This window comes from Staurois parvus, unplaced genomic scaffold (assembly GCF_062004578.1).
Source record: "Staurois parvus isolate SC_StPar_1 unplaced genomic scaffold, SC_StPar_1.0 ptg000671l, whole genome shotgun sequence".
Lineage (NCBI taxonomy): Eukaryota > Metazoa > Chordata > Amphibia > Anura > Ranidae > Staurois > Staurois parvus.
The window spans coordinates 130342-145281 of NW_028318467.1; the positions used below are offsets into that span (position 1 = coordinate 130342).

At 47.0% G+C, this 14940-nt stretch overlaps 1 protein-coding gene across 5 annotated transcripts in view; it reads left to right on the forward strand.

Moving 5' to 3' along the window:
- The window catches only part of ARHGAP32 (Rho GTPase activating protein 32), a 291658-nt gene that overhangs the window by 113700 nt on the left and 163018 nt on the right, over positions 1-14940 (forward strand). Inside the window, exon 1 of one of the 5 annotated variants that reach the window (XM_089652089.1) lies at positions 13362-13670. The exons of 3 other annotated variants lie outside the window; for them this stretch is intronic. In XM_089652089.1, coding sequence (XP_089508215.1) covers positions 13561-13670 — 110 coding nt within the window. In that variant the 5' untranslated portion in view covers positions 13362-13560. Of the gene's footprint in view, positions 1-13361; positions 13671-14940 lie in introns of those variants that run through there. One more of the 5 variants, XM_089652093.1, reaches the window with a different exon arrangement.

Genomic DNA, 14940 nt, shown 5'->3' on the forward strand with positions numbered 1-14940 from the left:
ATCCTAGTTTATAAGGAACTATTTAGTATCATGTGTGCAGAATGTCAGGACTGTACAATGAATGCTCCCTTTTGGCACTACTGTATACATGTCCTCATAGGGCCTTTGAATTTACCTGCAGGTCAGCTCCCCACCCCCAAATTCCTTCAGACATTCTCCATACACATGCTAATAAGGTGTAGAGCTTCACACAATGCACACTGCTCCTCCCAAAGTGCTGATTACACAAAAGAAACATTTCCATTTGTGTTGAAGAATTTGTTCCATCTTCAGCCATGAATGCTCAGTAATGTGTTTTCTCCTTCTTCGGTCTATTGAGAATCCAGTCTGGTCTCCATCTATTGGAGGACCAGAACCCCAGCCCTTCTGTTAGGACTCAACTACACAATGCAAGCAGAAGACTCCAGTTTGTTAGAAACAGCTGGTTATGTTCTCCCCCGGGATCTGTGTTGGGGTGTCTGAAATAAAGACCTATCTGCTGCATTTTCCCTTTCTAGTCACTTTAATGCTGTATGTGTCATTAAATAACAAAATGCAGATATTTGTGTGGCTGGATCTGAGCGGGGCTCCGCTTGCTTCATATAATCTGCAGTGACACGGATTCTTGCACAGTAGCGCTACCTGAACACATCTGTGTTTCAGTTTAACAAAACCCCTGTTTAATTTGCCAGCCGCTAAGGCTTCCTGCATTCACTTAGTAATTGGTAATTGTACATCTTGCATGGCTGTTAAGCTGATCACATTTAATCAGAGAGTAAAGCTGTGGTCAGATGTTTCTATACTTCTCTGTGCAGAGGGCCCGTTCAGCTTCCTGTGTGCCTCTTGGTTTGTATTAAGCAGACAATAGAGCTATATCCATTCATCTCCAGGAGCTGGAATCTTTGTTCTCACTTTTGGAGGTTGATGTAGCTTTCATGTACTGAGAAATATCTACCATCACCAGGTCTCCATAGGCTTTTAAAAGGAGTCTTTATAAATTTAAAGTTCAGACTGATATTATTATTATACAGGATTTATATAGCGCCAACAGTTTGCGCAGCACTTTACAATATAAGGGAGACAGTACAATTACAATACATTTCAGTACAGAAGGAATATGAGAGCCCTGCTCGTGGAGCTTACAATCTAAAGGAAGGGGGAGGTGATACAAAAGGCGATAGCTGCGGGGATGATCTGGTGGAGGTGATTCAAGTACAGTTCTTAGGTGGAGGTGGGGTAGGCTTCCCTGAAGAAGTGAGTTTTCAAAGATCGCCTAAAGGCAGACAGGGTGGGGGCTGACCAGACATGCTGTGGTAGGGAGTTCCAAAGGATGGGAGAGGCTCTGGAAAAGTCCTGGAGGCGACGTGGGAGGAGGTGATGAGGGAGCTAGAGAGAAGGATATCATGGGAGGAGCGGAGTGGGCGATTTGGGCAGTATCTGTGGATGAGGTTGGTGATGTAGCTAGGAGCAGTGTTGTGGATGGCTTTGTAAGCTGTGGTTAGGAGGGATTGGCAGAGAGGGGCAGCAGTCGCTGATCAGTTGGTAAGGTGTATGAGTCTAGCAGCAGCATTCATAGTAGACTGAAGGGGGGATAGCCTGTGTAACGGTAGACCACTGAGGAGGGAGTTGCAGTAATTGAGGCGGGATATAACCAAGGCGTGGATAAGTTGTTTTGTGGTGTCATTGGTCAGGAAAGGGCGGATTTTAGAAATGTTCTGGAGGTTAAGGCGGCAGGATTTAGCCAGTGAGTGGATGTGGGGCCCAAAGGAGAGGTCAGAGTCTAGGATTACGCCTAGCATCCTGGCATGAGGGAAAGGACCAGTGGTTGTGCTGTTGATCTTAAAGGTAAAGTCGTGAGTGGGGGACTGGGGAGTTTTCAGTTTTTGAAAGATTAAGTTTAAGGTAGTGATGTGACATCCATGCTGATATGTTGCTTAGTAGATTTGTGATACGTGAGGAGATTGAGGGGGTGAGCAGGGGAGTGGAGAGATAGATCTGGGTGTTGTCAGCATAGAGGTGGTATTGGAAGCCATGGGAGGTTATCAGTTGGCCCAGGGAGGAGGTATAGAGAGAGAAAAGGAGGGGCCCAAGAACAGAACCTTGGGGTACCCAAGAGGAAGCAGAGCGGAGGAGGAGGAGTTGTATGTGACACTGAAAGTGCTCTGAGAAAGGTAAGAGGAGAACCAGGAGAGAGCAGTGTCACGAAGGCTGATGGAGTGGCGTTTACTGAGGAGGAGTGGGTGGTAAACTGTGTCAAAGGCAGTGGAAAGGTCGAGGAGTATGAGTATGGAGTAATGGCCGTTGGTTTTAGCAGTTAGTAGGTCATTAGTGAGTTTTAGTAGGGCAGTTTCTGTGGAATGTTGTGGGCGGAAGCCAGACTGTCGGGAATCAAGAAGGTTGTTGTCGGTGAGGTAGCAGTTCATACGGTTGTGAACAAGGCGCTCGAGAAGCTTGGAGGCAAACAGGAGCAGGGAGATGGGTCTTAAGTTATTCAAACAGATGGGGTCCAGCGAGGGTTTTATGAGGATGGGGGTAACCAGTGCATGTTTGAGTGGGGAGGGAAAGGTGCCCATGGAGAGTGAGAGGTTGAAGATGTGGGTTAGAGAGTTTAGGATAGAGCAGGAAGGAGGCTGCAACAGTCGTGAGGGGACAGGATCCAGGGGACAGGTGGTGAAGTGGGCCTTGGAAAGGAGTTCAGTAACTTCCTTGGTGGTAACAGGGTCGAAGGAGGAGAGTGTAGAGTTTGGTGTTGGGCCTGGTATGTTGGTTAGAGGATAAAAAGGCACTCATGAATGCAGCTTCCCAATTACTAATGCATCATTCCATGTGTATGTTTTTCAATACAAGTAGTGAATTTGACTTGGTATTAGCAGAGCTCAAAGAGGGGAAGATAGTAGTATCACAAGCTGCTGTGATGCAGTGTAAGGAGCCATGCTGATAGGAGGAGAAAGCAGAGTATACTGTTTTTTGTCCTGTTCAGTGGCAGGGTGAGGGTGGGCAGGAAGCCTGTGAGTGAACTTCAGCAGAAAAAGATAAAGTCTCTTCCCCTGGTAGATAGGGTTGTGCTATGTGGCAGAGCTGTGTAAAGACTCAAGACTGGATAAATCGGAATGAAAGTACTTTTGCACAGACAGCAGCGCCATATATGTATTTAATATTTTCATTTAGCTATTTGCTAGGAGTTATGATAAATCTCTGACTTGTAAGTTCCCATGAAACTCCACATGGAGCCACACAAAGTTGATGTGTTATAGAGGTGCCTGTAGTGTGAGAATTCCCTCTTGTCAGTTCTCTCTCATATTGATTTAGAGTCACATGAGAAATTAAGCCAATGACTTAAGCAAATTATTTCACAAGTGCAAATTAAAATCGCAGCTCAGCTCTAAAGATTTCACTGTCCATACCAGCCTGCTTGTAATGAAACTTAGCACTGTCATGATAATTGTGAGATGGTTGAGCAAGCGGCAGCAAAGACATTTCAAAACATTTCCTGACTTGCTGTAAAATAACCAACCTGCACTGCAAGATGTTGAAATTTGAAGGTTGGGGGACAAACTCCTTAGAATGTTTTCCACCAATCAGATTCCAAATAAATACAGTTCAATCAGCTGACATCTGATTTTTTTTTTTGGGGGGGGGGGGGGGACACAGACACATCCCTCCCAGTGTGATTAGTAACCAGTTAATAGTAATATAGGGTACCCATAGGCACTTCATACAAATATAGTCAGATTAGAACACAATTGTATGTCTGTGGGTATTCTCAATGATTCTCTCTGGTGACCCGTCTCAAAGCAAGATTGGCAATGCAAGTGATATGCACCCAGAAATTTTATAGTGAAAAGTTGCTAAAAAAAATATTTGTTTCTATATACTGATCTGCAGGCTCCTTTCATCAAATGGCAAGGGCCTGGAACTTGTTGGCTCTGTAAAATAAAGATATTGGGCTCTTAGAAGAAGCTGTAATGGCAGTTTGCCAGGATACCCCAAATCTTACCTTACTCCTCAGCAATTCTGGACTTTTGCAGGCAAATCCAGCATAGAAGATGGGCTCCAGAAGCTCAGGTGAGGATAAGAAGGTGATATCAGACCAATAGATAGGCAGAGGAGGTAGTCGACCTGGGCTCTTCACCAGGAGAGGGGTGAATAAAGGGCAGGACCTGAAAACTACACTTCGAAAGTAGTCCACAGTTCATTGGTAGGGGGAACACTTTGGACTTTGTGCCTTTTAGTTTTTCCTCACCAATTTTGTACAAAGATTATTGGTCTGATGTTCAAAGAAATGTCACACAGGGATTGGGATAATCACAGAACAAGGTGATTCTGGTCTGAACATTGCTCACTGCAAGTCTGGAAGTGTTATTGAGCCTGATTTAACAAACAGGGCTGGCCAATCTAAATCAAATCAAGTATGCCTGTTTATTTAATTTGCTGAATAGAATGTGCTAAGCCTGTATACCAGCTGGCTTAGTGTAATTTAATTTTGTGGTTTTTCAGCATTAGCGCATTTTTACAGGTGAAAACTCCTCTTCGAACTCAGTAGTTGTTATTTTTTTTTTCCAGCCTGAAAACACCCCTGCCAAAAAATGCTGCTAAAAACCTACACTATATTGCCAAAAGTATTGGGACACCTCCAAATCATTGAATTCAGGGGTTCCAATCACCTCCATGGCCACAGGTGTATAAAATCAAGAACCTAGGCATGCAGACTGCTTCTACAAACACTTGTGAAAGAATGGATCGCCCTCAGGAGCTCAGTGAATTCAAGTGTGGTCCCGTGATAGGTTGCCACCTGTGCAATAAGTCCATCCATGAAATTTCCTTGCTACTAAATATTCCACAGTCAGCTGTTAGTGGTATTATAACAAAGTGGAAGCAACTGGGAACAACAGCAACTCAAATTGGTAGGCCACGTCAGCACATGCTGAAGCGCACAGAAGTCGCCAACTATCTGCAGAATCAATAGCTAAAGACCTCCAAACTTTGTGTGGTCTTCAGATTAGCACAACAGTGCATAGAGAGTTTCATGGAATGGGTTTCCATGGCTGAGCAGCTGCATCCAAGTCTTACATCACCAAGTGCAATGCATCTCTGTCTGGCAATCCGATGGATGTGTCTGGGTTTGGTGGTTGACAGGAGACTGGTACTTGCCAGACTGCATTGTGCTAAGTGTAAAGTTTGGTGGAGGGGGGATTATGGTTGGGATTGTTTTTCAGGGGTTGGGCTTGGCCCCTTGGTTCCAGTGAAGGGAACTCTTAAGGCGTCAGCATACCAAGACAATTTGGACAATTTCATGCTCCTAACTTTGTGGGAACAGTTTGGGGATGGTCCCTTCCTGTTCCAACATGGCTGCGTACCAGTGCACAAAGCAAGGTCCATAAAGACATGGATGAGCGAGTTTGTGGTGGAGGAACTTGACAGGCCTGCACAGAGTCCTGACCTCAACCTGATAGAACACCTTTGAGATGAATTAAAGTGGACACTGTGAGCCAGGCCTTCTCGTCCGACATCAGTGCCTGACCTCACAAATGCGCTTCTGGAAGAATGGTCAAACCTTCCCATAGACACCCTCCTAAACCTTGTGGACGGCCTTCCCAGAAGAGTTGAAGCTGTTATAGCTGCAAAGGGTGGGCCAACTCAATATTGAACCCTACAGACTAAGACTGGGATGCCATTAAAGTTCACGTGAGTGTAAAGGCAGGCATCCCAATACTTTTGGCAATATAGTGTATGTGTGCATGGACACATAGGATAACATTCAGGGGAGTTTACAGGCTGTAGAAAAAAACACCTTATACCCAAAACAGCAGCTGTAAAAATGCCCAGTGTGCATGAGGCCTTGTGTGCAAACCCTTCAATAAAGTTTAGTAACGAGTCCCGGTGTGTATTGGATATACAGTGACACATTCATGTGACCCCAGCTATGTTCAGTCGTCTCTGCTGTGTAAATGTATGATCCCAGTTCTTGCTGTACCACTTCTGTCATTCCGGTCTGTTCTGTTGTAAAAGGATGTTCAGTCAAAATTTTTCAGTAAATACAATGTGATTCCTTAGCGATGTTCCTTTGACCGGTCATCGTGATGTGTTGCATGTAAAGTGCCTCTTGTAATGGTACTTTTCTGTCTGCAGAGAGATCTCGGGGGATTCTTCTCTTTGGAATCATTTCCCATCATTTCCTGCTCCACTGACCCCCTGTCACCGGGATAGGATATGAGAAGAAATCCTCCCAATCTAGACACAGTCTAAAGGAGGTTCTAAGCCTTCCTCGCATCATAAAGAAAAGTTTTGGTTGAAGTTGGGCTTTAACTGTTTTCCTTCTGCACTTAGAGAAAGCAAAACACCTGTGGAATTGGGCATCACATGACCCCCATACAGTACAACAGGCTCTGGAAAGGTTTGGCTACACATGCCATTCCATTCCTGCAGATCATGTTCAGTGCTGCAGGAGAGGGTTAATCACAGTGTTGTCTGCCTGTCCGGGCCTGTTCTGATGTGGGCAGATATGTGACTCAGGGGAATAACATCTCTCGGGAAGATCTTGTGTGTAACCTCACAGACAAGCATTGCTGATTAGGAATTTATTCGCAGAAGAGAACTTCATAGTGTCATCTCAGTGCCAGTATAGCAGAACCCTGGGCTGGTACTGGGCTTAATGTATAGACACAGGGCTGTGCCAGTAATACAGAGTTCAAATTATAGACACACAGGGCTGTACCAGTAGTATGGGGCTCAATATATAGACACACGGGGCTGTGCCAGTAGTATGGCGCTCAATATATAGACCCACAGAGCTGTGCCAGTAGTATGGGGCTCAATATATAGACACACAGGGCTGTGCCAGTAGTATGGGACTCAATATATAGACCCACAGAGCTGTGCCAGTAGTATGGGGCTCAATATATAGACCCACAGAGCTGTACCAGTAGTATGGGTCTCAATATATAGACACACAGGGCTGTGCCAGTAGTATGGCGCTCAATATATAGACCCACATGGCTGTGCCAGTAGTATGGGTCTCAATATACAGACCCACATGGCTGTGCCAGTAGTATATGGCTCAATATATAGACCCACAGGGCTGTGCCAGTAGTATGGGGCTCAATATATAGACCCACTGGGCTGTGCCAGTAGTATGGCGCTCAATATATAGACCCACTGGGCTGTGCCAGTAGTATGGGGCTCAATATATAGACCCACAGGGCTGTGCCAGTAGTATGGGGCTCAATATATAGACCCACAGGGCTGTGCCAGTAGTATGGGTCTCAATATATAGACCCACAGGACGGTGCCAGTAGTATGGGTTTCAATATATAGACCCACAGGGCTGTACCAGTAGTATGGGTTTCAATATATAGACCCACAGGGCTGTGCCAGTAGTATGGGGCTCAGTATTTAGACCCACAGGGCTGTGCCAGTAGTATGGGGCTCAATATATAGACACACAGGGCTGTGCCAGTAGTAAGGGGCTCAATATATAGACACACAGGGCTGTGCGTGTAGTATGGCGCTCAATATATAGACCCAGAGGGCTGTGCCAGTAATATAGAGTTCAAATTATAGACACACAGGGCTGTGCCAGTAGTATGGGTCTCAATATATAGACACACAGGGCTGTCCAGTAGTATGGGGCTCAATATATAGACCCACAGGGCTGTGCCAGTAGTATGGGGCTCAATATATAGACCCACTGGGCTGTGCCAGTAGTATGGCGCTCAATATATAGACCCACTGGGCTGTGCCAGTAGTATGGGGCTCAATATATAGACCCACAGGGCTGTGTCAGTAGTATGGGTTTCAATATATAGACCCACAGGGCTGTGCCAGTAGTATGGGTTTCAATATATAGACCCACAGGGCTGTGCCAGTAGTATGGGTTTCAATATATAGACCCACAGGGCTGTGCCAGTAGTATGGGGCTCAATATATAGACCCACAGGGCTGTGCCAGTAGTATGGGGCTCAATATATAGACCCACAGTGCTGTGCCAGTAGTATGGGTTTCAATATATAGACCCACAGGGCTGTGCCAGTAGTATGGGGCTCAATATATAGACACACAGGGCTGTGCCAGTAGTAAGGGGCTCAATATATAGACACACAGGGCTGTGCGTGTAGTATGGCGCTCAATATATAGACCCAGAGGGCTGTGCCAGTAATATAGAGTTCAAATTATAGACACACAGGGCTGTGCCAGTAGTATGGGTCTCAATATATAGACACACAGGGCTGTCCAGTAGTAAGGGGCTCTATATAGACACACAGGGCTGTGCTGGTAATATGTGGCTCAATGTGCAGACGCAGGGATGAGCTGCCAATGGTGGACATAGTGGGGTGAATTTACTAAAGGCAAATAGACTATGCACTTTGCAAGTGTAGTTGCTCCAGTGCTTAGTAAATGAGGGGAAGCTCTACTGACTTTCATTATCTAATCGTGTAGATGCAAAAATGCTGTTTTATTGTCCTTGTATGTGATTGGGTACTCTTCATTCACATGAAGCTTCATTGCATTGCTCTGGAGCAACTGCACCTGAAGAGTGCACAGTCTATTTGCCGTTAGTGAATCCATCCTAATGCATAGACACACAGGGCTGTGCCAGTAATATGGAGTTCAATGCATAGACCCACAAAGCTGTGCATCCAATATGGGGCTCAATATATCGACACACAAGGCTTTGCCAGTAATATGTGGCTCAATGTATAGACCCAATAGGCTGTGCTAATATGGGGCTTAATGTATAGGCACACAGCGCTGTGCCTCCAACATGGCGCTCAATGTGTATACATACAGGGCAGTGCCAGTAATATGGGGCTTGAGAGAGATATAAATAGATATATAATATATATATACACACACGCAGGGTTGTGCCAGTAATATGGGGCTTAATATATAGACACACAGGAGGATGCCAGAAATATATGGCTCAGAGTATAGACACACAAGGCTGTGCTTCCAATATGGGGGTCAATATATAGGCACGAATGGCTGTGTCAATGTAGGTCTCAGTATATAGACACATAGGCTTGTATTTGCTAAAGCTGGAGAGTGCAAAATCAGGCTCACTTCTGCATAGAAACCAATCAGCTTCTAACCTCAGCTTGTTCAATTAAAGTGGTTCTAAAGGCTCAAGGTTTTTTTACCTTCATTCAATGCACGAAGGTAAAAAGCCTTTGTGCAGCATCACCCCCAGCCCCCTCCTAATACTCTCCTAGGCCCCTTCTCGATCCAGCGATGTGCACTGGAGTCTCGGCTATCCCGGGACTCCCTCTTCTCATTGGCTGAGTCAGAAGCGGGAGCCATTGGCTCGCACTGCTGTCAGTCACAGCCAGTAAGCCAATGAGATGAGGGGGGGGGGGGTGAGCCACGTCTTTGTGTGTGTGAATGGACACATGGAGCAGTGGGTGCCCCCATAGCAAGCTGCCTGCTGTGGGGGCACCCATCAGGAGGGAGGGGCCAGGAGAGCCTGTGGGGGACCCAAAAATAGGAAGATCCAGGCTGCTCTGTGCAAAACCACTGCACACATCAGGTAAGTAAAAACCTGTTTGTTATTTTTTCTTAAAAAAAAAATAAGCCTTTAGAATCCCTTTAAGTTTTGACAGTAAAACCTGGAACCTGATTTCAGCTTTAGTAAATAAACCCCATAAGGCTGTGCCTCCAATATGGGAGTCAATGTTTAGACATGCAGGGGTGTGTCAGTAATATAAGGCGCAATATATAGACATACAGGGCTGTGCATCCAATATGGGGGTCAATGTATAAACAGGCAGGGCGGGGTCAGTAATATATAGCTCAATATATTGATACATTCGTGAAGACACACAGAATCTGGGTCACCTGTGCATAGTAACCAATCAGCTTCTAGATTTTAATGGCAAAGCTTTATTGAATGAGCTGAAGTTGGAAGCTGATTGGATACTATGCATAGCTGCACCAGTTTTAGTAAATCCCCCCCATAAGGCTGTGCCTCCAATATGGGGGTCGAGGTATAGACACAAAGGGCTGCGCCTCCAATATGGGGGTCAATGTATAGACACACAGGGCTACGCCTCCAATATGGGGGTCAATGTATAGACACACAGGGCTGCTCCTCCAATATGGGGGTCAATGTATAGACACACAGGGCTGCGCCTCCAATATGGGGGTCAATGTATAGACACACAGGGCTGCGCCTCCAATATGGGAGTCAATGTATAGACACACAGGGCTGCGCCTCCAATATGGGAGTCAATGTATAGACACACAGGGCTGCGCCTCCAATATGGGGGTCAATGTATAGACACACAGGGCTGCTCCTCCAATATGGGGGTCAATGTATAGACACACAGGGCTGCGCCTCCAATATGGGAGTCAATGTATAGACACACAGGGCTGCGCCTCCAATATGGGGGTCAATGTATAGACACACAGGGCTGCGCCTCCAATATGGGGGTCAATGTATAGACACACAGGGCTGCGCCTCCAATAGGGGGGTCAGTGTATAGACACAGGGCTGCTCCTCCAATATGGGGGTCAATGTATAGACACACAGGGCTGCGCCTCCAATATGGGGGTCAGTGTATAGACACACAGGGCTGCGCCTCCAATATGGAGTCAGTGTATTCACACACAGGGCTGCGCCTCCAATATGGGGGTCAGTGTATAGACACACAGGACTGCGCCTCCAATATGGGGGTCAGTGTATAGACAAACAGGGCTTCTCCTCCAATATGGGGGTTATTGTATAGACACAAAGGACTGCGCCTCCAATATGGGGTCAGTTTATACTGTAGACACAGGACTGCACATCCAATATGGGGTCAGTGTATAGACACACAGGGCTGCGCCTCCAACATGGGGGTCAGTGTATAGACACACAGGACTGTGCCTCCAATATGGGGGTCAGTGTATAGACACACAGGACTGTGCCTCCAATATGGAGTCAGTGTATTATTATTATTATACAGTATTTATATAACGGCAAAACGTTTGCTCAGTGCTGTACATTATAGTGGGGGACAGTACATGAGACAATACAATACACAAGGGGTTCGAGGGCCCTGCTCCTTGGAGCTTACAATCTAGGAGGGAGGGGATAGTGGTACAGGAGGAAATGGCTGTGGGGAATGGAGTGGTAGGATGAGTGAAGGAGATTGGCTGTTAGGTGAGGGCGGGGTAGGCTTCCCTGAAGAGATGGGTTTTCAGGGTGCGCCTAAAGGTGAGGGGGGTAGGTGACAGTCTGATGGATTGAGGTAGTGAGTTCCAGAGGATGGGGGAAGACCTAGAGAAGTCCTGGAGTCGGGCATGGGAGGAGGAGACCAGGGAACTAGTGAGTAGGAGGTCTTATGAGGAGCGAAGAGTACATGTTGGGTGGTATTTGGATATCAGGTCGGTGAGGTAGTTTGGGGCAGTATTATGAATAGCTTTGTACGTCGATGTTGGTAGTTTGAATTTTATGCGTTGGGCAATCGGAAGCCAGTGGAGGGAATGACAGAGGGGGGTGGCGGATACGGAGCTGATGGATGAGTCTGGCTGCTGAGTTCAGGATAGACTGAAGCGGGGAGAGTCTGTGATGAGGTAGGCCGGTGAGAAGGGAGTTGCAGTAGTCGAGTCGTGAGATAATAAGGGAGTGAATGAGTTGTTTAGTAGTGTCTGGCGTTAGGAACGAACGTATTTTGGAGATGTTGCGGAGGTGGAGCCTGCATGAATTTGCCAGTGATTGGACATGGGGCTGGAAGGATAGGTTGGAGTCTAGAGTGACACCTAGAACTTTGGCTTGCGGGATGGGACTGATGGTGGCGTTATTGGTCGTGATGCAGAGGTTGTGGGGGCACGAGCTGGGGGGAAAACTAGGAGCTCGGTTTTGGAAAGGAGGAAAGGACCCCATATTGGAGGACTGCACCTCCAATATGGGGTCAGTGTATAGGCACACAGGACTGCGCCTCCAATATGGGGGTCAGTGTATAGACACACAGGGCTGAGCCTCCAATATGGGGTCAGTTTATAGACACACAGGGCTGCGCCTCCAATATGGGGTCAGCGTATAGACACAGAGGGCTGCGCCTCCAATATGGGGGTCAGTGTATAGACACACAGGGCTGCGCCTCCAATATGGGGGTGAATGTATAGACACACAGGGCTTCTCCTCCAATATGGGGGTCAGTGTATAGACACACAGGGCCGCACCTCCAATATGGGGGTGAATGTATAGACACACAGGGCTGCGCCTCCAATATGGGGGTGAATGTATAGACACACAGGACTGCGCCTCCAATATGGTGGTGAATGTATAGACACACAGGACTGCGCCTCCAATATGAAGGTGAATGTATAGACACACAGGACTGCGCCTCCAATATGGGGGTCAGTGTATAGACACACAGGGCTGCACCTCCAATATGGGGGTCAGTGTATAGACACACAGGGCTGCACCTCCAATATGGGGGTGAATGTATAGACACACAGAGCTGCGCCTCCAATATGGGGGTCAGTGTATAGACACACAGGAGTGCACCTCCAATATGGTGGTGAATGTATAGACACACAGCGCTGTGCCTCCAATATGGGGGTGAATGTATAGACACACAGGGCTGCGCCTCCAATATGGGGGTGAATGTATAGACACACAGGGCTCCGCCTCCAATATGGGGGTGAATGTATAGACACACAGCGCTGTGCCTCCAATATGGGGGTGAATGTATAGACACACAGGGCTCCGCCTCCAATATGGGGGTGAATGTATAGACACACAGCGCTGTGCCTCCAATATGGGGGTCAATGTATAGACACACAGGGCTGCGCCTCCAATATGGGGGTGAATGTATAGACACACAGCGCTGTGCCTCCAATATGGGGGTGAATGTATAAACACACAGAGCTGCGCCTCCAATAGAGGGGTGAATGTATGAACACAGAGGGCTGCACCTCCAATATGGGGTGAATGTATAAACACAGAGGGCTGCGCCTCCAATATGGGGTGAATGTATAAACACAGAGGGCTGCGCCTCCAATAGGGGGTGAATATAACAAGCACCATATGATGCTCAGAGTATAGAACACACAAGGCAGTGTTGCAGCACTCATGTGACCCCAGAATGAGCTTTGGTTGCCTTCTGCTGTCAGTGCTGTTGTGGGCAGGCAGCACCGCATTGTACGTGGCTGATGGAGAATCCCTTGTCTGTGGCTTGGAGCGTCATCACAGCTGTCCATCAGCATGCCTTGCTATGAAGCCCTCTCCAGCATGGGCCCTGTGTGTCTGGGAGAAAGCTGAATCAATCCTTTGAAGCTCACACAAGTTGAAATAGGAGAACAATATGCCCTGAGAGGCCAAGCCCTCCTCCTCTGACACTGCCTTATGGCTCTTCCCCTCCCTTTGCCTGCAAATGAACAGCTGAAAGGCTTGTCTTGTGGCAATCCCAGAGTTCCAGGGGTCAGGGCTTGCAGTACAGTAGCTCGGTGGATGTGTTGCCTGTAATGTGCTCCTGCTACCTGGACAGGGTGTGAATACTGCAGGATCCTGTGCACATGATGAGGAGCCCAGGTGGCTAGTGCACCTCATTGTAGAGTTGGAGAGCACCCCACCGCCTGTCTCTGCAGTCATAGAGCAGCATGGAGGGAGGGACTGATGCTGTGCTAGCTGCTGCTTTCCCCAGTCTCCACGCAGCACCTTCATCTGCAGCCAGGATGGCATCAGGGAGTAATCTGGACGATCTGGACAGGTCAGTCATTCATGTTTTGTGTCCTGGGCTTTGTAGTGTGGATGTGCTGGGAATGGTAGGCAGGCTATAGAGCGCACAGGCTGCATGCTCATTGTTTGCTGCTTGCATTCCTGTGTGTGGGAATTGAGTAGTTTGGGGGAGGAGAAGAGGCATGCATACATTACAGTCTGCTGGCCTGGGTCCCCCCTTGTTCACACATCTATTTCTGTGCATTGTGATAAATATGACACCTGGGCTATAATGTCCTGAAAGGTCACCATTAACCCGTTCTCCTCCCCCGCACATGTGTGAATGAGTGCAGGAAGCAGAGGGTGTGCATACACACAGTAGCATACTGCAGGTGCCTCTGCAGCACAGCTGTCATTCCCATTCACAATGTTAGGATCTTGAGTGCCAGGGTACCAGATCCCCTGCATCCAGCGCCGCACACTGCAGAGGTATAAAACCTAACCGCACCATATGAGAGTACAAGTACAGCGATCGCAAAACGTCTTTACTGAAAGTCTAACCATCACTCCTCAGCCACCCTCTGGATTTTCACCATAGAAACATTTCCATGGTTTATTCTTCTACTTCTTTTTATATAAATAATACCACCCTGACCTCCTATTGACTAGTCAATCTTTTATTGCTTCACAGTTGACATTTTATAGTGGTTGGTTTTACGTACCCCATATACCAGAGTAGTACGTATAATTCAGGAGCCAGTCAGTCCACTCTCAGAAGTCAGGACACATGTGCTTCCCTTAGCAACAATAAAAGGGGGCGAAATAAGTGAGTTTCCTTTCTGCAGGAATTCGTCCACCTTGGCCCAGGTTAGTTGTCAAACAAAAGCGTGAAATGACCAGATTTGGAAAACTGTATATTTGGGTTGAGTGTGGGAGGGGTAATGTTTTACAGGCAGCCCATGTGGCCTCAGTCTGGGGAGATGTACACTCTATGTAGTCATTTATTGTGACTAATCACATATAATATTTGGACACAATGCAGGAGCCTGTAATTATACTCCTTGCATTGTGGCACATTTGTAACAAGCTGTGTACTGCATGTCATCACATGTACACAGTTTGAATGTTTTACTGCAACACTCAGATCAGCTGATTTCATACAAATAAACTGGTTTCCTCCACCCACTCTGACACTGAACACACACTAATCACCTGATCAGCTACACATCAGATGAGTATTAAAGCTAGCCATACACTTAAAGGATAAGTTCACCTTTTTACAAAAAAATAAATACACATTTTTTGCGGGTTAAAAAAATGTG